The sequence below is a fragment of the Astatotilapia calliptera genome, chromosome 23, assembly GCF_964374335.1.
Source record: "Astatotilapia calliptera chromosome 23, fAstCal68.1, whole genome shotgun sequence".
NCBI lineage: Eukaryota > Metazoa > Chordata > Actinopteri > Cichliformes > Cichlidae > Astatotilapia > Astatotilapia calliptera.
This window is the reverse complement of record NC_137443.1, coordinates 5,485,061-5,508,091: the sequence shown is the minus strand read 5'-3', so window position 1 is coordinate 5,508,091 and position 23,031 is coordinate 5,485,061. Positions and strand designations below refer to the sequence as shown.

Here is a 23,031-nt window from a genome sequence, read left to right as displayed (position 1 = left end):
CTTTTTTCGCTTTGTCATTAAGGGATATTCTGTGTAGATGTCTGAGGTAAAAAATGAATTTAATTTATTTTGGAATAAGGCTGTAACATGAGAAAATTTGGAACACATAAAGCACTGTGAATACTTTCTGCATGCACTATAGTTGGCGCTGTCACCTTGCATGAAGATCCTGGGTTCTAAACCTCCACTGACTGGCTCATAGTGTCTCATCATGTCTTCTTTTGAGGTTATCCGGCTTCCTCTCACAGTCCCAAAACATGCATGTTAGGTTAAATGGTGACTATAAGTTGGCTGTAGGTTTGAAAGTGGTGTTGGAGCTCCAGCCCAAACTCAAAAACCTTTGCTTGCATGTTAACTAGAAAAGTTAAATTGCTCCCAGTAAACACTCAACTACAGAGGATCGTGTTCTTAGAAACATGGAGTTCTTTATCTATCCTTGTCTATGTAGCTCTTAGGCAGTTTCGTCATCTAACTCATTTTCCTTGTCTACATATAGAAATAAATGAAATCATGTGAAGAGGAAACATTATGCTAGCTTTGTATTGGTATAACGGATGAAGTCAGACATTGTACTGAGGGGTCATTTATAGTTCAATTCAATTCAATTTCAATTCAATTCAATTTTATTTATATAGCGCCAAATCACAACATAAGTCGCCTCAAGGCGCTTCATAGATACAGAGAAAAACCCAACAATCATATGACCCCCTATGAGCAAGCACTTTGGCAACAGTGGGAAGAAAAAACTCCCTTTTAACAGGAAGAAACCTCCGGCAGAACCAGGCTCAGGGAGGGGCGGCCATCTGCTGCGACCGGTTGGGGTGAGAGAAAGTTGGATCTTTATGTCAGAAGTGCAGTGCAGCATATGGGTGTATATGTTTGTTAATGTTCAAGAGAATAGTTCACATTCACAGTGTATGTGTGGCTATTTACTATAACACAAAAACACCACAAAGACAGAGAAAACCTCTGTGTTATACACTGCAGTTTCACAAGTCAGATAGAGGAAATGGTGATAGTAATCTATACTAACTGATTGCTGCAAACTGGATGACAGATGCATAAATCTTTCCAAATATACAAGATCGAACTGAACTTCAATTCTTAGTTTAAAAGACCAAAAGTGGAGAAAGCATGGATTTAAAAATGGCGAGAACAATGGGCTTCAACAAATTTCCAATCATTTTCTTTTTCACATTACTGCACAAGGCTAGACACGCAGAACTATGTACAAAGATATTTTTTCAGAATATTGAAATCCGAGGTTCTTTTAAATTTTCCAAAGATTAGGCACTAGTTTTAAGAAAACTCTTTATACCTACAGATGTTCACAGGCTGCGTGGGTGTGTTTCTGACTGTTCTTTTGACTGATCTGCCCCATGAATGGGACTTCTTTTGCATTTAGCTTCATCATTGAAAAGGGCATTTCTCTTCTTTACTCTTCTTCTCCTCTTCTTTTTTTCTCACTTTCTCTCAAGTCTCTCAACTCTCAAGTAGAATCAGATAGACAATGTATGTCTCATTGAGTGAAAAATAAAAAGCTCAACTGATAAAGATGCATTAGCATGTTTGCAGCTGGCATAATAGAAGGCCATCTTTATAACATGGAATTTTAATGTCATCTCTTTTTTGTTTTCTTATTTTCCCCGAGTTACTTTTAGTAGAACTGCTAGTAAGTGTCAACCACAACTGTTGTCATTATGAATGTACGTGACTTCTTGTTAATCTCTTATCATTTAAAATGGTCTATGCATTAAAGGTTCACAGCATATCTCTTGTTATGTCTTGTGATCACAATATTGTTACAAAGATGATTTTTTTGAAGCCATGTGCACTGTTTCATGCAAAAATGTATCAGATCTGAATTCAAGTTAACAAGCCTTCTGTTTTTTTAATACAGATTTTAAAGAGTGACTGTAATCTATTTAGAACTAAGTATAAGGAATGAAAACTGAAGGTTAGAACATTATGATTAAGGTAAATATATTCTCATTCATGATAGTTTTGCACTCCTTGTGTTTTTCTTTTACATTGCTGTATCACCAGGAGAGATTAATTCTAAGTTATACTTACCACAGCTGTTTTTTTTTCTTTTTATTAGACAGTGTCAGTTGTCCGCGTATTCATACGTGAATTATATTTCATACTACATCCAATCTCCCTGTAAGAAGACTTCTTCTCTTTATTTGTACTTTTTTGCTTTACTATATTTTGTATTAATGTTTTTCTCACATGCATCAATCACCAGGTGTGGAAACTGCAAACTTACTTGTGTAAGTCTGGGCTTGTGTCAAACATTTTCATGTAATTCACTCCTTTTCTTTTCCAGTTGACTGTAGACTATGTAGATTTTCTTTTACTACATGGTTATTGTGGCCATTATTGTTAACCTCATAAACTGCTTGAAATCTGCTTTAAATCCATAAAATCTCTTCATCATTAATGTGGTTCATAAAGGCTATAGTTATCTTATCTAAACTAACACAATTACCTTGTATACGCTAACTTTTTAGCTAACAACTACTTTCCTTCTCACAATAATAATACAGTCTAAGATGAGAAAAACATGTGCATTTGTCTTCTTAATCAGATGTAATGTTTTTAAAAAGCTAATATTTGTGGATGTGAATGTGGTTCAAAGCCACAACATTTGCAAATGTGTACACACACACACACACACACACACACACACACACACACACACACACACACACACACACACACACACACACACACACACACACACACACACGCCTCCTTCTCTCTCTGTTCCAAGACAGCGTTTCAAGATTGAAGATGTGAAGTGTTGTATCATTCTCTTCAGTAGTTCACCCTGACTTTCATCTCGCAGTGTTTTCCCTCTGTAATCTGGCACTAACGATATATGTATTGACTCTTCAAGGCAAAGGTAAGGTTATTTTCATGACGTTCCGGCCTGGGGGAAATACAGGAAACGGTAAAGACTGACTGTAACCTGACTGACAATGAGCTTTGTACTAAGCTAAATAAGTACTGCTCCGAGGGTGCAACTGGACCAGCTTATGTAAGTAGTTTTTGTATCTTAACTACAGAAAAAAAGTTAGGTTAATAATAATAACAAGCTCATTGTTCAATTGTTACAATAACTACATACTGTTCATGTATTTCCAGAGATACTCTGGTGAAACATTAGTCTATGAAGGTGGAAAGGCTTATGGGGTGGTGTCCACCGGCAAGCAAAACTCAGATTTCCTGCCCTTAAAATCAACAAAAAAAGTAATGTCCTACTTTGTGCTGTGCAGCTTTGATTAATCGAGAGTGAGAATCCAGAATATCTTGTTTTTTAGCAGCGTATTATCAAGCAAGAAACATTATCTCTTTCACTGTTATCTTTCAAGATGACTTCTTTTCACCATGAAAATGCAAATGAGTAAACAGCTCATTTTAAGTAAAAATTGATTTTTGTATCTTAGATTTACAATATGATACATACTACAGTACAACAGTGCTTTTTGTCCAGAGAGCTGTCTGGACAGCTACACTGTAAAAGTGACAAAGAGCAGCTTTTCCTAAATCTATGTGGTGTGCAACAGAACTCTCTCTGCTTTGCATTTGTCTGTGTTAAGTTGTGGAAAACCCTTTTTTTGCAGATTTATATTGCGTCTGTGCGTAAACGCCTAAACACTGTAATATTACAAGCTCACGAAAATAGACAAGTAACAGCTCTCAATTTCGCTTCCATTTCTGAGTCATCATTCAGAGTTTTCGGTGTCTAATCCATCTAAATAATGCATCTAAATAGATGGATTAGACACAGAAAAGACACCACTTTTAGATACCATTTTTCATTATTTTGTAATTGTCAGATTTCTTTAAAAGAGAACAGAACGTTAACTATAACTAAGAGTTTTTAGGAAAAATCCAAAATAGGCCTGAGGACTCTTCATGCTTAAGCATAGCAACATATTAATAACATAGACACTATATGGTGTAATTCAGTAACATTACTGTAATACTCTGTGAGAGTTACACTGTAACTTTCTTTGGAATGGAGTTTCAGCTCATTCTTGACACCTCAAATGTCAAACAAACAAGAATTTCCAGCTGGTTTTAAAATATCAGCTATGTATGTGTGATTGGTCCTTGCATGCATCATAGTAACATCATTCCACTTGGATCAATACCTTGTATATTCAAAGAGATATCTTTCTATAATATCCAAAAATCTTTATCCCAGGGTCGCCTTCATGAGTTTTGCTAAATTTAAATCACTACTTACTTTGCCTTTGATATAACTTTAATGAGCCAAAAATTATACTCTCTTATTAATAAGTTCTTGAGATTTTAGCTCTAACTGAGAACTTCATGCATTGGCCAACTTCATGCACATCTATACGTAACATTAGCTCCACTGTGTAAGGCTAACAATATCTTATTTTCTTTCTGCACTTCTCCTTTGTAGACTGAGTTTTTGAGCCTTTGAAAATCAGGGACCATGCATAGAAATGTGTGCATTTCCTAAACAGTTAAGAAAATACTTGGTTAATCGCTTGAATTAGAGCAGAAAATGTGCACTTTAATCAGTTAATTGTTTGATGAATACAGTCATAATTACAAATAGAAATATAACTTCTCAAATCTTCTTGGATCTAACTCATTGTGTATGTCCTTCTCTAATTTCTCTAAGTTCTTTTGCTCTCTCTCGCTCTCTCTTTTTTTTTTTTAATCTTGGCTGTGTGCTTGGGCTCCTTGTCCTGTTGGAAGATAACCCTTTGCTCCGTTCTGTGGTCCACAGCACTTTCATCCTCCCATTCCACTTCTGTCTGTAAATGCAAATAAATGTATTATTGATAAGGTGAAGGCTCTACACTAACATGCTGGCTACACTTGGTGGTAATCACAGAGTGTGCATCGGTTAGAATGTGCTCCCTTTTTCCCCCTAAGGCTTAATGCAGACAAATAATCCTAACAGTGTTGATGGGTTTACTATTAAATGCAGCACAGAGAATATGTGTATGCATGTGGTTCTGGAAAGTCGGAAATAATTATAATTGTTGTTAATAACTCTGTCATAAAAAAATCAAGGACTGGGACACAAGCAGCAATTAACTATGGATCTGATCGAGCCCTGAACTGTGACTACCAGCTTGGCTGAACTGATTATAAGGGGTCCAACTGCACTAAGTACAGTCCGTGGAATCCCCCTTGTGGGCATGGTGGGAAATAACATGCCCTGCCACATCTTCAGAACAATTGCTTTATTTGATAGAACAATGATATGAAATAGTAATTGGTCACAATCAAATCTGAAATTATAATTGAGTATATTTAAAAATATTTTCACACAACAGTTTATGTGTTTAAACACATATGTGTTTAAACACATATGTGTTTAAACCACACATATTACAGTGATCTTACCTGGAAAAAGAATTTTACTGTTTAAATAATTCTGCATGAATAGTATGAATAGCCTATTTAAGGTCATGCCAAAGCACTGCAATCCGATTTAAATCCAGACTTTTACTAGGTCACTCCAACAGCCTATTGTGTTTTGTTTTGGCAGTGTTCATTTTAGATATATGCATCTATAAAAAATCTCAAAACCCCCAAACTAGATCGATAAGGCAGAGGAAAGGAAAGGCAGAGGTTTGTCATAGTGATCTGTGCTTTCTGGAAATAGAATTTAGAACATTTCAATGTTCAACTGATTCACATAACTCAGCAAAATATACAAATACACAAACCTAATCAAACACAACCAATGCCGTTGGCAACGTGCAGCACTGTTGCTGAATTTTGGAAAGTGTTTTGTGTGCTTTTGCAGCGTTTTTCTATTTGCTGGTGTCTGTTTGACCTCTCAGGGCCACTGTACATATCAGATCTCAATGGGAACCCCCCACCCGAAAACAACCAGTGCTATATCTATATTAATATACGTTTCAACCCCCCAGACCATCACTGACCCACCACCAAGCCAGTAATGCTGGCAGCATAATATTCTCCACGGCTTCTCCAGACCCTTTCACAGTTTTCACAGACAACTATGAGGAGACAAGATGCAAAAATCTGAAGACGTCACTTTATTTGAAAAAAAAATTACAAATTACTCAAAAGCTTTTTAAAAAATGTTAAATGCAAAACTTATTAGAGTACCATGCAGCTCATTGTGCAAATCGTTATTGTAAAATATTAGTAAAGTAGCATTACTGAAATCTATTCAATTGTACTTTGCTTTACTTGACAGGTGGTGTTTGACTATATACAGTAGCCACAGACATTCCTAATTCCTAATTTCAGTTAGTTGTTTTTTGTTGTTGTTGTTGTTGTTTTTTAATTTTTGCATATGCAAACAACACAAATCCCTCCTTCTAGCTCTGTGATCAGGATGCATTTAAAGGCTGAAATGTCAGTGAAGTGTCCCACAGATGAAAAAAGTTGCCTGACTGTAACTTACTTTGACTTTGACCTCACTATATCTACGCACTGTAACATGGAAGGATTGATACTTGTGCTCATGATCATGGCAAGCTCTTTTCATGGCACAAACTTTTACACCATGTTAGAATTAAGACAGTGGATGGTTCAAAATCAGGTCCGGAATTTTCACTGGAATATAGGCTTTGTGGTGGTCCTGTGTAATAATTACTTTTTTGAGTAATGATTCCAACACAGATCACAAAAAGAGGGGAAATAACGTAACAAACATGCACAAACACTAGACCCACAGTATTCAATTGATTTGCATTAATATAATTTTATTATCGCTGCTTAGCAGTGGTGGAGACTCTCAAAACAGAGCTGATGAGAACCCAGTGACAATTGATAGGAGAATTGATAAGGAATCGAACTGATAAGTGATATCGCAGTTCCCGGTTTACACAGGAAATCGCAACTTTGCTCTCAATAAACTATTTGATTGGGTAAGGGGGGTCACGTTGAATGAGTTATACTGCATGCTACTGGTCTGTGTGTTTCCTATAGATGTACAGTGACTACTGTAAAGGCAATACAAAAGCTGCGATTAAAATAACGCTACCGTAAATACTGGAAACTTTGCTCACACCCCGTCAAAATCGGACCGCTGTCCTCCTACTGATGACCTAAGTTACGAAAGTTAAAAACTTAGCTTCTTAACCCTTAATCCTCCGTTCTTTTAAATAGCCACCAGAGGGCGATACCTCCGTATAAAAAGACTTGGGAAAGCTTTTTCCACACCTTTGAAAGCACTTCGTTTCCACTGTGTATTAACTTTTCACAGGTTGACACCAGGCTTTTTCTTTCTTTTTTTATGATTGAGATGTTGAGTTGTTTGTTTCCTGTCATTTGTCACAGAGTTTCTCTAAATTCACACCCAGTTTCACACCTTGGCTCAGGCGATTAGAGGATCATTTTGTCCCTCTGTGGGGGGATACTCCCACTAGGTTTATGTCTGGGACTCTCCACCATTTGACCTTAGAACTGAAGAAGCTTCTCGGATGAGAGGTGAAACGTCTTCAAGTAATTTAAAGAAGTCAAGACGCTTTTCTTTGCAAGCTCCTTTGACTACGATGACCTGGATGACTGAGAATCTTCACAGACATCTAAATTCAAATATTTTACTAATTTGTTTCTTCTTTCTGTCATTCACTTACTTTTACAAAACTGTAATTTTTAAGGGTCACTGTTGTAAATTTTAAATTAAATTAAATAGTCAATACTTGTATATGGTTCATCTACCAGTATGTGTATGTGTAGCATGTGGTTCATACATATTCTATGATGGTAAAATTACTGGGCCACCTAAACACTACATCTACAAGAGCCTCTCAGCCATAAAAACTTGCCATGAAGTTCACTGAGCACAGTTTCTGTCCTGATGTTAATGCCAGGATTAATACTCTGCAGTTTTTGAGTCAGCAAATAGTTGGTGACTTGTGCTGCACAATGCACCTCAGCACTCTGCATCTCTATAACTTTATGTGGTCTGTCACTTTGTGGCTGTGCTGCTGTGGTTCCCAAATTCTTCTACTTTGCAAGAAAAAAATCACTTACTGTTGTTTGTGGGCTATCTGAGAAGACCAAAAATTGACTAGGTTATTGATGTTATACACCTGTGCCATTAGAAAGAGAGATGCATTCAAAGATTAAAAAGTCTGGCCCAAAACATTTGACCAAATATTGCAGGTATTCATCACTACACTGATTTACAGGTATTCTCTAAAAACTAACCCATATAAGGAGTGACATAATTAGGGGAAATTTCTACTGCTATGACTGAAGACTTAAAAGAGATGATTTTTGAAAGACTCAGACATACCGAACCATGGCGGATACACTGCAGTTTCACAAGTCAGTCAGAGGAAACTATGATATAAATCTATACTTCCTGATAATTACAAACAGGATGAGAGATGCTAGAACATTCACAGATATGTGACCAAACCAGAATAAAGTTGAAATGACTCACTGAGTGAGCCATCAAAAATACAAATGTTATTTATAATGAGCAAAAAAGTACAAGCGCATTAATATATGGAGCTATATGTAAATTGAATACACTGTTTGTGCTTCATTTAAACAGTTATTGTCCAACTGCATGTTAGCAAATATACTGTAGAGTAGCTGCATTTCTCTACACAGTAAAACACCATACACGGAGCTTTATAGCCAGGACATTCCTTCTTTTAAGAAATGTGCCAGACTTGGTCCCTGCTAAAATTTTGGCTACCTTTCTGATAAGTTTATGTTGATTTTTCAGCCCCATGATGGTTTCCTTCTCTTGTCTTTGCGTCTGCCTAAAAATTAAGATAAAACTGAAGTTATTCTGTTCTGGCTGGTGTTGCACTGTCTTTGTTTTGTTTTTGGGTTTTTTTGCAATTGTCGCACTTTATGTAGTCCTGTGTTGATTGTTATATGTCATATGTAGCACTATGGTCTTGGAGGGACGTTGTGTAATTTCACTGTGTACTGTGCCACGGCTCATGGTTGGAATGACACTAAAGCCACTTGACTTGACTTAACTTGTTATTATACTTGGCCCCAAAAAATCATAGAAACACATTTACTCTGGATGGCCTCCAGTACTACTGTGATTTTTGACCAGAATATGTCCTTCATATTAAATAAATATGTAGAACTACAGTCCTGCATTTTTGGATTATATTATAATCCTACAAATTTATGTTTGTCCCTAAAATTTGAAACATCCTGTCTCAGAGTGATGGCGAAAACCACAAAATTTGATAAATTTCTACATGTGAGTTTTTGTTTTCAAATTCACCATGAAAAAGAAGTGATTTGATAATTGAGTTTTTGTGCTGAGGTTTATGCAAGAGGAGATTAGAAACTCTGCAGTTGGTGAGTCAGCAAATTATTGGCAACCTTTATGCACTGTGTGCAAGCAAGTGAGCAGGAAGAGCAGAAATTAAATTGTTGAGGTTACTGATTTTATACACCTGTGTAATTTTATAGACTCTAATTTTATATATTTAAGAATTCAAAAACTACATTCTGTGCTTGTACTTCAGGGAGACTCTGGTGGCCCGTTAGTCTGGGAAGCTGCAAAGGCGTATGGGTGGTGTCTGCCAGTAGGCCAAACCCAAATTATCTAACAGTCCACACTTATACTAAGATAGTTATATAGGGACTGAATTGATTGTATACTGAAACATAAGTGAAACACTATCAAGAGATCTAATGACTGAGATATCAATATTCAGGCTGATTACAATGATGACGATGGTATACGTGTTTGTAACACATAATTAGACAATAAACTGCTGCACTTTGTTCTTGATGTCTATTTTTCATCATCGTAATACAAACTAAACACGTCCTTTGTGATTGTACAACTGGCTTATCGTATTATACCGCGAAGGGCTGTCTGAGTAAAACACTGTATACTTAAGAATTTATCCTGCTCTACATTGCTGTATATCATGCTATATGTATTACAAAAAAGCAAAGTGACAGATGACTTGACCTGTAACTGGTGCTACATGTCAGCTGGCTTCCTGTTTCACGCGCCCCCAACATTCTGAAAATAGTTTGTTTCCAAGTAATCCGCCAGGCTTTCTCACTGAAGATGCTTTCTTGAAGCCATGTGCACAAATTCTTGCAACTCTTGCAACAGTCATAGCTTTCCATCTAATACATCATGCTAACAAACAATAACTTTTCACACTGTTGTCACTCTTTAAGTATATTAAGTTAATTACCTTCTTAATTTTCTTTTAAATTTTTCTTTCATCATGAACCCCAAAAAACATTTTACCCCATGGTTTTAACATTCTTGCTATAAATTGAAAATGTTATAAAATGTCTTCTTTCTTTAACATTGTTCATAGAGTTTGTACTGTGAGTTGACTCTATCAAGTCATATACTTGAATCTTGGACCAATTTATAGCAAAGCCTGTCTCACAATATCTCAACAAAAAGCCATGTTATATTCACCTTTTTGTTTTGTTTGATTTGATTTATTTTAAGCTTTATTGAAAGATTTTGAATCTATAACAATGCATAATGTGACCCTTGTTAGAACGATATTACTAATAAGCCTGCTTAAAGACTCCAACTAAGACTAATGAGCTACATTTAATAAGCTACACTTTTTTTCAGCTTCTGGAGGTGTCAGAGATGATCTCTTTATAAATGTGGTTTGACACCCCATCATTTGCATTTACAAAAACACAAACACTTCCTCCTTTATTATAAGGAAGCATTTAAAGACTGAAGTGTCAGTGAAGTGCCCCATTGCTCTTCAGTAACTCACCTTGACTTTGATCTCACCATGTTTACCCACTGTAACCTGGCAGCACTGATACTCGTGCTGACTCTTCATGATCAAGGTAAGGCTCTTTTCATAGCACAAACGTTTATACAAAGTCAAAACGGAGTCCATGAAGTTAAGATTTTGATGCATAGAATATGAAAACCTTTTTCTCTCCAGTTCATACAGGAGAAATCGTGGGTGGCCATAAGGTTGCACCACATAGCAAGCCGTACATGGTGATTTTGGAGCTGAACAAGTCAAATGGTATTACAACATACTGTGATGGCTTCCTTGTAAATGAGCATTTTGTGATGACTGCTGCCCACTGCGAAGCCAGGTGAGTTTAACCCACTCATGTTTATCTAAAATGAATTATGTGGCCACAATAATGCTAAAGTTACACAACTTCAAGCCACAACCTTTGACTGCGATGTAGGTTTCATGAAGGATTTATCTTTTCTTTTGTTAATACTAAAAATTATTATCTTTATTGTTTCAAGATATTTTTCCCCTATTTTTCAGATTGTACAAAGTCTTTCTGGGACTTCATGATTACAAAAATCACAGAAAAGTACAGACTGTGACTGTGGATGAGACAAATGCTTTTCCACACGAAGGCTACAACAAAACTTCTTTAAAAAATGACATAATGCTTCTTAAGGTAAATAAAGACCAAAATAATTGTATTTGACAAAAAGATTATTATTAATTTGAGCTATAATCAACTTTCATTTATTATATTAGGAAAAGCTCAGTCATCAACAAACAGCTGTTAATCTATATACTGTATATATTGATACTAAAATTCTCTTATTTCTCGTTTTCTTGAAGTTGCATCCCAAGGCTAAGTTCAACGAGAATGTGACATCTATTACTCTCGCAGGCCGTGATGATGTCCCAAAGTCATGTGCAGTCCTTGGCTGGGGAAAAACAGAGAATGGTAAAGCATCTGATGTACTCCGGGAAGTCAATGTGAACCTGACTGACAATGAGTTGTGTGCTAAGGAAAAAAAGTACTGCTCTAAAGGTACAACTGGACCAAGCAGCGTAAGTAGATTTTGCATCTTATAACAAGAAAGAAAAAAGAGCATTGATCAGCATTGATAATTAGCTCATTGTTCACTTATGATCACAATAACTACATACTGTGCTTGTACTTCCAGGGAGACTCTGGTGGCCCGTTAGTCTGTGAATGTGGAACGGCGTATGGGGTGGTGTCTGCCAGCAAGCAAAACACCTACAGTTATACTATGATACCTGAATACAGAGACTGGATTGACTGCATACTAAAACATAAGTGAAAGTCATAATACATTTAAACCTCAGATCGCTAAGACATCTGATGACTGAGATATCAATATTTAGACTGAACTGAGACTGCCTAACAGACAAGATATCATTGTGACCTAATATACTGATACTGCATTTCATGTTCTTAAAAACAGTAATAATCAATTATTGCTTTGCCTTTCTGTTAGAGTAGATTCAAAGAGAACCCATGCCGTTATGCTTGTTTGTAACATTTAATGAGACAATAAACTGTTTTTCTTTGATGTCTTATTTTCTTAATAGCAATGCAAACAAAACATATTTTACATGATTATGCAGCATATTTTAAGTCAATGTAAACATATATATTTCCTAGATATATGAACAAAAATCAGGAAATATATTGTAAAGGCACTTGATGTTAAACATGTAAGCTAAAGCATGCATTACAAGTGAAACAAACAGGAACAGAATCACAAAAGCATATTGTTAAATGGAGACATCAGGTTGGGATCTGAAAAAAATTACTCAGGTTACATAGTTCATGATATATATCATTAAATGACCTGATATGAGGTACAGTACACTGGCTGTTCAAATAAACACATCCAACACTTTGTATATCCGTGATGTCTCATATGACCTAAGTAACACTGAGAATGTATTTGGTGATCATTTCAGCTTGCCTTTAGAGCCACCATCAGGTTTTTCTCTTTTAAAACACTTTATGAACATGTACACTCACTGAGCACAATTGTTCAACTATTCATTTATGCAAACATCTAATCAGCCATCAGCAACTCAATGCATTAGGAATCTAGACATAGTCAAGATGATCTGCTGAAGTTCAAATCGAAGTTCACATGGGCATGAGGTCAAAATATTTATGGCCCTAACTACTAGTATACATTATGACTAAATGAATCGTTGTGTATCTCACTCCATCTAGTTTTGCACACGCTCCACAGTAAAATAACAAATGACAAAGTTCACAGGTTACAGCTAAAAGTCATTAATTTATAATTGATTGCTTTCTATATATTAGTGCTATTTCTTAAATGTGTAAACTTTGCAATAAATTGTATTATTTAATTAGTTTAGTCTCTTACTGTTACTGTCTTGGAGCAACTGTAACGCACATAGTTTCCTTAGGGATTATAAAAGTATTCTGATTCTGATCCTCCAGTTTCTTCCTGCCATAAAGTGTAATGCAGATTAGACTAGAGCAGTAGATCACTGCATATGCACATAAATGATCTTAAATTAATTATACCATAGACATGGGGACATGTTTAAAAAAATGCTTTAATATAAATAAAATAGCTGTCTGTGAAAATATATATATCAAAGAAAATGTACATAAAATGCATACTATATACGTATTTTTTATTTTAGTACCGGCTCACAGGAAAGATGCATATTAATAAAAAAAACATTAATATCTATCCATCCATGGATTAATATGTGATAAATGCCAGAGAAAGTTATGTAAAGTCTTTGTAGTCATGCATTTTTTTTTATTTATTTGTAAACGCTTCATGCTCGTGCATTACCTTTTTCACCCACTGGAGGGTGCTGAAGCACCACCTACAGAAGAGGACGCACTCACTGAGGTCAGAGCAACGAAAAGCAGCTTTCTTACCTCAGAGATCAGAGTAGACAGAAAGAACAATGGACAGCTGAGGGTTTGTTGAATTGGAGCATGGAGCTGGTGAATAGGTTATGAGTTTACACGCGGTCTGGTCTATTCCTGTAAAACAAACAAACAAACAAACAAACAAAATTCCAGCAGTTTCCAATGTCATCAGAGCCTTTGAATAGCAATACTATTAAATAATTGCTACATACTATTATTATCATTATTATTACTCTTTATAGTTATTATTACAAGAACCCTGGCTGTATTGAAGCAGATTTAATCCTGCTCATAAGCACAATAGCCAAATGTAACCACAAGATGGCAGCAGTTTAACCCCCTTAGACCCGAACTCTTTCATGGCATGCATTTTTTTTGCAAGTTCTCTTAGCTATTTGGGCTGATTGAGACCTGATGAATGTAAAAAGAATTAGATCGGTTTTTGTTTTTTTTGTTTTGTTGTTGTTGTGTCTGAGAAAGATGAGATCCACATATGAGGACATTCGCCTTAAATTTCGATAGAACAGTGGTAGTAAAATGTCCTTGCTACTGTGCAATGACGGTTATTCAAATTTAAAGAACAAAACAAAAAATATAAAAAAAAAAACAATAACAACAAAAAAAAACCCAAAACGAAATATTTGTGACTAAAGTACAAATCTGAGTGCCTTTTCTACCATTTTCCATCTAAGTACCCTTGAAAGATAACCAGTAACATACCTACCTGGACTGCCTGGAATGTACCTGTTATAGCGGATAAAAATATGTCTAGAAACATTAAAAAAAAAGTCCAAAATTATTTCAGTTGCTTAAATGGTTTGGAGAAACCTTTCAGAAACCCTTCATACCTGCACTGATTTCACAGAACATAAGCTACAACAATGTAAACAGTCTATGAGTGTGCTTTTGCCAGTGTTTTCAATTCACGTCTGCCCTGTATATTTCTTTCTTTCTCTTTTTTTCTTATGCCTTCCTCCTGTCCATCTTAACGTTCAAATCTTTTCTGAAAACAGGAACCTGGACACTGCATGTCTGATACCTGATGCATGAATTCTAAAGAGCTGTCAATTTATTTCTGCTTGCTTTGACTCTTTGCTTCTTGCAGTACTGTAGTTTCCTATTCACCTAATTTTCAGGGGATTCTTTCTCATACTGGCTGGTAGTGAAACCGCTGCAAAGTAGGTTTTAACCACCATCAAAATTCTGAACGTTTGTGCACAACTGCTTGTTTATCTTTTATCATCCCCAGCTCATTTCATTGCTTAGGAGCTCTATGACAAACGTTTCACAGCATATCTCTCTTCATCACAGTGATGCGTGCAGAAAGGCTTCTTTTCTGCATAGTTGTTTTTCACTGATTGGAGTACAGTGGCGATAAAATGATAAGAAGCCACAAAAAGATAATGCACCAGAAAAGTGATCACTTTAGCATAGTCAGCATTTGGGCACATTTTCATTTTGTAGGTTGCATTTTCATTTTGTAGGTTGCCACAGCATACCTACAAAATGAAAAATGACTTGGTTCACTGAGGATAAATCATCTTGGGCACAAATCATTTGCATAATTTTCTCTTTATGACTATGCAGCAAGTCAAAAAAAACGCTACATCATATAGGTCTCCCTGTTTTGTTGTCAATGCTTAGCAGAAGAGCCAATGACCGAAATGTGCATGCCCTTTCGCTTTGAGCACTATGTGCTGCAAAAGGATTTTCCTGCATCAACATAAGCCTTCTGAAAGTAGTTGATTCTCACCACATTTAATGCAGTATCCACTGTTACATTTTAAACCGTCTGAGAAAAGGTGCAACTGTTCAAGCGCTTTTACATCAAAGAAAAAAAAAAGAGTAAAACACGTAATAGCACCTCAAAGAAATTTGCGTGTAAAATACTGAGATTTTACACAATCATGCAGAGGAAATGGTTTATGATAGTAATCTCTGCTTTTTGCAAATTGCAGGCACATTGATAGATGCAGGAACATTTCAACCAGTTACACAAGACTGAGATAAGAACTGAAGTTCAAATGAATCATAGAACAATCTGCATTTTATATATATATATATATATATATATATATATATATATATATATATATATATATACATACACATACATATGTACATGTATAGATAATGGGCAAAAATAGAGGAAACTTTAATATTTAAAACAAATTAAAATCATACGCAAGCCAAAGAAGAGAATGGGATGGATGAACGCATTACTTCACATACATAAACAGATAAATGAGTAGAAAGACTGAAGGTTTAAAATAGACCTTCAGAGTAGCAAGTGTAGAGTGATATTAAAAAAATATGCTATGTTTCACAAATTTCTATTTTGGTTGATTACTTTTCTAACACCTGAAACAAAACAAAAAAATAGTAACTGAAATTGAGAAGTAACTGATCATTTGAGTCAGGTACATATTCTCCCCAATAAATGTGTAATCATATCATATCAAAAAATGTAACTTACTAAGCTAAATAGTATTGAATACAGGCCTTTATTATTCTTAAATGGATAGCTCATGTAAAAGACAGAATATGCAGAATTTTGGGTGTTATGTCTGTTACTTTGCCTTGTTGTTTAGATTAGAAATATACAAAAATGTGTAGTCTATCTGAATATTGAGTTTTTATGGATACACTCTTAAAATCCTATTAGATGACTGTTCACAGCAAGTCAAAACCATATTTCAGGTCACCAGGAAATGGGCTTACAAGTACTGTTTGAAAATACTTTAGGCAGTATAAGCAGTACCACATCACTTAAATTGTAATATAATGTTACCGCTTTAGCAGGTCAGTGTGCTGCGTGGGTGTGTCATATCTCATCCATCTCTCCTGACGAGACAGTGCACAGGTGGCTTCATTCAGCAGTCAGCCACCCAGCAGTATATAAGCTAGTGAAGCGCTGCTCAGTTGGTGTGTGGACCACTCTTGGGTGGAGAGTGTTAGTGTTGTGGTCTACTTGTGTTAACTATGATGTTTTTTTCTTTCAGACATCCCACAAGTTTTGGTCTTCAGCACTTCTGTATTTAGTAAAACTCACACTGATTCTTTCTTATAGTAACTGCTGGTTTTAATAGTGTGAAGTGACTATTCGTCTTCATCATTTTGAAAGTACATGGTAATCTATTATTGTATATGTTGGTAGCCTTCAGCTAATCCAAAATGCTGCAGCAAGAGTCCTGACAGGGACTAGAAAGAGAGCAGATTTCTCCTGTTTTGTCTTCCCTTCATTGGCTTCCTGTTAAATCCAGAATTGAATTCAAAATCCTGCTCCTCACTTACAAGGTCTTAAATAATCAGGCCCCATATTATCTTAATGACCTTGTAGTACCATATCACCCTATTAGAGCACTTCGCTCTCGCTCTGCAGGCCTACTTGTTGTTCCTAGAGTATTTAAAAGAAGAATGGGAGGGAGAGCCTTCAGTTTTCAGGCCCCTCTTCTGATGCATTGAGTTTTTCCTTTCCAGTCACCTTTCTCACTCACTACTATATGTATTAACAGACCTCTCTGCATTGAATCATATCTGTTATTAACCTCTGTCTCTCTTCCACAGCATGTCTTTTATCCTGTCTTCCTTCTCTCACCCCAACCAATCACAGCAGATGACCCCGCCCCTCCCTGAGCCTGGTTCTGCCGGTGGTTTCTTCCTGTTAAAAGGGAGTTTTTCCTTCCCACTGTCGCCAAAGTGCTTGCTCATAGGGGGTCATGTGATTGTTGGGTTTTTCTCTGTATCTATGAAGCGCCTTGAGCCGACTTTTGTTGTGATTTGGCGCTGTATAAATAAAATTGAATTGAATTGAATTGAATAGATCGGTGGACTGAAAGTTTTCATGGCATAGATCTGTTCATAACTGCTTTCTTGAAAACAATTCTTGGAACCACAAACAGTCGTATCAGATTTACATTCATGTTAACAATTCATTCTCATAAACAATCATTTAAACAATGACTATAGTAAATTCAGTATATGTAGTAAACTATGATTGTCTTGTGCAAAGATAAGAACAGCTTGAAGGACAAAGTATCTTTAGCTAGCTGATAGTAATGTATAGTTTTACACACTCCTGACATCATTACTTGCTTCTTTGACACTGCTGCATCACTTATATTGTCAAACTATTTAAAACTTTCTTAATAATATGTGATATAATTGTTGGAGCACAAGCTGTTGTTGAAAGAAGGCTTTCAGTTTTCCTTTTTTTATGTTTTTGTCTTTATTAGATAATGCAGCAGAGAGTACCAGTAAAGCACTAGAGAGAATCGGAAGATTCGTGACAAATGGCTATAGGCTGAAGTTGAAACCAGGCTGCTGAATTTGGCCTTAGTGACATACAGTGGCCCGTGAATGCCATGAACTAAACAGACATCCAACTTCTGACAATTTATCAGAAATGATCTTACTTACCTCAAAAGTCTGCATTGCTTTTACCAGCTCAGCTATTTTTCCAGTTGCACACATAACCACTGATGGCCACATAGACAAAGAGCACCCTATTTGCAGGTTAGGTTGTTTCTGACTTGCCAGATAATGCCAGCAGTTGGTGTACTGCATCAAAATTACAAGATCGACCTTCTTCATTTATATTCTCAGGCCTTTCACCACAATTTGTTTATGCCAGAAAACAACTACTACCTATAACACCCAGCACGCCCCTGTGGGCGGTTTATCCTTCAAGCTCGGGTCCTCTACCAGAGGCCTGGGAGCTTGAGGGTCCTGCGCAGTATCTTAGCTGTTCCCAGGACTGCGCTCTTCTGGACAGAGATCTCCGATGTTGTTCCCGGGATCTGCTGGAGCCACTCGCCTAGCTTGGGAGTCACCGCACCTAGTGCTCCGATTACCACGGGGACCACCGTTACCTTCACCCTCCACATCCTCTCGAGCTCTTCTCTGAGCCCTTGGTATTTCTCCAGCTTCTCGTGTTCCTTCTTCCTGATGTTGCTGTCATTCGGAACCGCTACATCGATCACTACGGCCGTCTTCTTCTGTTTGTCTACCACCACTATGTCCGGTTGGTTAGCCACCACCATTTTGTCCGTCTGTATCTGGAAGTCCCACAGGATCTTAGCTCGGTCATTCTCCACCACCCTTGGGGGCATCTCCCATTTTGACCTCGGGACTTCCAGGTTATACTCGGCACAGATGTTCCTGTACACTATGCCGGCCACTTGGTTATGGCGTTCCATGTATGCCATAACCATGTATGCCTGAATAGGATGAGGGACCTATGGATATATATATATATATATATATATATATATATATATATATATATATATATATATATATATATATATATATATATATATATATGTAATGTAATACTATGAAAATAAGAGTTTTTGTCAGGCTGTGGAGGTGTTCCTTATGTGGTTCAAGGCCACATCATTTGCATATGCAAATAACACAAGGACGTCCTTCTGTCTCAAATATAATGAAGTATTTAAAGAGTGAAGCTGTCAGTGATGTGTCCCACTGCTCTTCAGGATCTCAGCCTGCCTTTTGTCTCATCATGTTTGCCCACTTTAACCTGGCAATACTCACTGTTTTGCTGATTCTTCATGATCAAGGTAAGATTACAGATAGATGTATTATATTATGTAATTCATGAAGAGATCTGCTTTGCCTCTGTGCAGCAGTGATTGCATAGAATAAGTTATATGATGGATAAATAAATTTATAGCATACAGATAAATATTATGGAATACCACTGGTTATGAAGCAGAACTGGTGAAGACACATTGAGTTCTGTCCTCACAGAGTTTCATAAAGGCATACAGGGGCTCCCCCAATAGTGTGCCTTCATCAAAGCATCCATTATGTATTGCATCATGTCTGAACTATAAGACAGTATGTTTTTGTTTTATAAGGTATTTGATTTTTATTTCAGTCCACACAGGGGAAATCATCGGTGGCCATGAGACCGTGCCACATAGCAGACCGTACATGGTGCTTTTACAGCAGAACAAGGCAAATGGTCATTCAGGACACTGTGGTGGCTTCCTTCTGAATGAGAATTTTGTGTTGACTGCAGCCCACTGCCATGCTGAGTAGGTTAAACACACTTTATGTTTAACTACCAGAGATTCTAATGCCCCTAATAAGATAAGTCTTGAAACTGGGAAATATGTTTTATGATGGCTCCATATATGTTTATTTTATTGAACACAATATATAAATAAATAATCTCTTCATTGTCACTTAACAGTTTTGCTCTTATTGTATTTCAGAACGTACAAAATATTCCTGGGTCTTCACAATTACCATGATATGAATGGTGTACAACACCTGCATGTGGAGAAAGCCTTTCCTCATGATGACTACGATGCAAATACTTTTGAAAACGATATAATGGTCCTTAAGGTAGGAGAAGCAAATGACTTCATTTGTGCTTAATAACATGCCATAAGTAATAATGGTTAATTACTGTAATGATTTATCATTTAATATATTTAATTTAGATAAGCATCAAAATGCTATAATTCTAATATCTAATAAACCATTTTTTAATCTCTGCTCTTTCCTTAAGTTGAAGTCCAAGGCAGAATTTAACGATAAAGTGAAGTCCATTGCTCTCGCAGACCATGGCGATGGCTCTCTGCCACAATCATGTGTCGTCTCTGGCTGGGGAAGAACAAAAGAAGGAAGCCATATGTCTTTGAAACTCCTGGAAGCTAATGTAACCCTGACTGATGATGAGAGGTGTGCTATGGAAATGTTTTACTGCTCTAAGGGCGAGACTGGACCAGGCAAGGTAAGTACTTTTTTGTAACGTAACATGAAAAAATTTAACTTTTAGTCAGAAACGATCATTTTTTTGCACATGTATTAATGCTTTTCAGGGAGACTCTGGTGGTCCATTAGTCTGTGGAGATGGAAAGGCATATGGGGTGGTGTCCACCAGCAGTAGCCCAACTCCCAGTGCTTCATCAATCCATAGGTATACTAAGATACCCACCTACAAAGTATGGATCAATTCCATAATCAATGGTAATGGGAAATACTAATACGTCGAATGCGTGATGGATCATGTCACAATATTTGCACCACTGAAGTAAATCGCTCTTAAATGAGATTAGAATAAGGTTCAATCCCCAAAATACTTATCCCAATCACTGTAAAAAGACAAAATAAAAAAACAACAACCCAAAAACAAAAACGTAACATCATACAGCAAAAAAAAAGTGTTATTGTGATTACTTTTTAAAGCATATTTTTCTGTATCCAGTTATTGAGCTTTTTTAGATGTGACATGTGTGGATATGGTACTACTTTGCTCTAAATAAATAATAATAAAGTATATCAAAGGTGTGTGATATTTGCTTTTAAAGCTTTCCCACTGCATTTTCTCAGTACTTGGGACCCCCTGTTTTCCTTCGACAAGAATGATATATCAGACACTAACTTTCATTACCACAAATGAAGTTGAATTTAAAACTATTTAGGGGAGCTTATTTGTACATGTTTAGGATAATATTATGAATTGAGCAAAAAATTTATATTTGTAACATTTTATTTTAAAACATTCAAGTTTAAGCCAACGTAAAATCTACAGTGGGGCAAAAAAGTATTTAGTCAGCCACCGATTGTGCAAGTTCCCCCACCTAAAATGATGACAGAGGTCAGTAATTTGCACCAGAGGTACACTTCAACTGTGAGAGACAGAATGTGAAAAAAAAAAATCCATGAATCCACATGGTAGGATTTGTAAAGAATTTATTCGTAAATCAGGGTGGAAAATAAGTATTTGGTCAATAACAAAAATACAACTCAATACCTTGTAACATAACCTTTGTTTGCAATAATAGAGGTCAAACGTTTACTATGGTTTGCACACACAGTAGCTGGTATTTTGGCCCATTCCTCCATGCAGATCTTCTCGAGAGCAGTGATGTTTTGGGGCTGTCGCCGAGCAACACGGACTTTCAACTCCCGCCACAGATTTTCTATGGGGTTGAGGTCTGGAGACTGGCTAGGCCACTCCAGGACTTTCAAATGCTTCTTACGGAGCCACTCCTTTGTTGCCCGGGCGGTGTGTTTTGGATCATTGTCATGTTGGAAGACCCAGCCTCGTTTCATCTTCAAAGTTCTCACTGATGGAAGGAGGTTTTGGCTCAAAATCTCATGATACATGGCCCCATTCATTCTGTCCTTAACACGGATCAGTCGTCCTGTCCCCTTGGCAGAAAAACAGCCCCATAGCATGATGTTTCCACCCCCATGCTTCACAGTAGGTATGGTGTTCTTGGGATGCAACTCAGTATTCTTCTTCCTCCAAACACGACAAGTTGAGTTTATACCAAAAAGTTCTACTTTGGTTTCATCTGACCACATGACATTCTCCCAATCCTCTGCTGTATCATCCATGTGCTCTCTGGCAAACTTCAGACGGGCCTGGACATGCACTGGCTTCAGCAGCGGAACACGTCTGGCACTGCGGGATTTGATTCCCTGCCGTTGTAGTGTGTTACTGATGGTGACCTTTGTTACTTTGGTCCCAGCTCTCTGCAGGTCATTCACCAGGTCCCCCCGTGTGGTTCTGGGATCTTTGCTCACCGTTCTCATGATCATTTTGACCCCACGGAATGAGATCTTGCGTGGAGCCTCAGATCGAGGGAGATTATCAGTGGTCTTGTATGTCTTCCATTTTCTGATGATTGCTCCCACAGTTGATTTTTTCACACCAAGCTGCTTGCCTATTGTAGATTCACTCTTCCCAGTCTGGTGCAGGTCTACAATACTTTTCCTGGTGTCCTTCGAAAGCTCTTTGGTCTTGGCCATGGCGGAGTTTGGAGTCTGACTGTTTGAGGCTGTGGACAGGTGTCTTTTATACAGATGATGAGTTCAAACAGGTGCCATTCATACAGGTAACGAGTGGGGGACAGAAAAGCTTCTTACAGAAGACGTTACAGGTCTGTGAGAGCCAGAGATTTTCCTTGTTTGAGGTGACCAAATACTTATTTTCCACCCTAATTTATGTATAAATTCTTTACAAATCCTACCATGTGGATTCATGGATTTTTTTTTCACATTCTGTCTCTCACAGTTGAAGTGTACCTCTGGTGCAAATTACTGACCTCTGTCATCATTTTAAGTGGAGGAACTTGCACAATCGGTGGCTGACTAAATACTTTTTTGCCCCACTGTATGCTGTCATTGATGTTAAAATACACTAAGATAAACTTAATGGTGATTAGTGCTTTAAGATATTCATACCAGTGTTACAAACCAGGCAAATTACATCTGTACAAAGGCAAAATTGTGTTTTAATATGAAACTACACAGAGACTACACAGAAATACACTGCACTAATGTTTTTGTTGGCTATCGCTTCCGTTGAGTCCCCATGTATTCATATTATACCTGTAGATCAGCTTCTTC

At 36.9% G+C, this 23,031-nt stretch overlaps 2 protein-coding genes across 2 annotated transcripts; both read left to right on the top strand.

The window, feature by feature from the left end:
* Nucleotides 1-10,600: 10,600 nt before the first annotated feature.
* LOC113016786 (mast cell protease 1A-like) lies at nt 10,601-12,286 on the top strand. The gene is made up of 5 exons (XM_026159917.2): nt 10,601-10,809; nt 10,911-11,070; nt 11,256-11,394; nt 11,565-11,780; nt 11,897-12,286. The coding sequence occupies exons 1-5, from the start codon at nt 10,752-10,754 to the stop codon at nt 12,032-12,034; spliced, it is 711 nt and encodes a 236-aa protein (XP_026015702.2). The 5' UTR covers nt 10,601-10,751; the 3' UTR covers nt 12,035-12,286.
* Nucleotides 12,287-19,073: 6,787 nt separating this feature from the next.
* LOC113016784 (granzyme E-like) lies at nt 19,074-20,961 on the top strand. The gene is made up of 5 exons (XM_080296880.1): nt 19,074-19,220; nt 19,541-19,700; nt 19,881-20,013; nt 20,180-20,404; nt 20,493-20,961. The coding sequence occupies exons 1-5, from the start codon at nt 19,085-19,087 to the stop codon at nt 20,655-20,657; spliced, it is 819 nt and encodes a 272-aa protein (XP_080153006.1). The 5' UTR covers nt 19,074-19,084; the 3' UTR covers nt 20,658-20,961.
* Nucleotides 20,962-23,031: the final 2,070 nt, after the last annotated feature.

What these genes read in the sequence shown, in the direction of transcription:
- LOC113016786 (XM_026159917.2), top strand. Translation starts at nt 10,752, where the DNA reads ATGTTTACCCACTGTAACCTGGCAGCACTGATACTCGTGCTGACTCTT. An exon ending in GCTGACTCTTCATGATCAAG is followed by an intron (nt 10,810 to 10,910) that starts GTAAGGCTCTTT and finishes TTTTCTCTCCAG; the next exon opens with TTCATACAGGAGAAATCGTG. An exon ending in ATGACATAATGCTTCTTAAG is followed by an intron (nt 11,395 to 11,564) that starts GTAAATAAAGAC and finishes GTTTTCTTGAAG; the next exon opens with TTGCATCCCAAGGCTAAGTT.
- LOC113016784 (XM_080296880.1), top strand. Translation starts at nt 19,085, where the DNA reads ATGAAGTATTTAAAGAGTGAAGCTGTCAGTGATGTGTCCCACTGCTCT. An exon ending in GCAGCCCACTGCCATGCTGA is followed by an intron (nt 19,701 to 19,880) that starts GTAGGTTAAACA and finishes ATTGTATTTCAG; the next exon opens with AACGTACAAAATATTCCTGG. An exon ending in ACGATATAATGGTCCTTAAG is followed by an intron (nt 20,014 to 20,179) that starts GTAGGAGAAGCA and finishes TCTTTCCTTAAG; the next exon opens with TTGAAGTCCAAGGCAGAATT.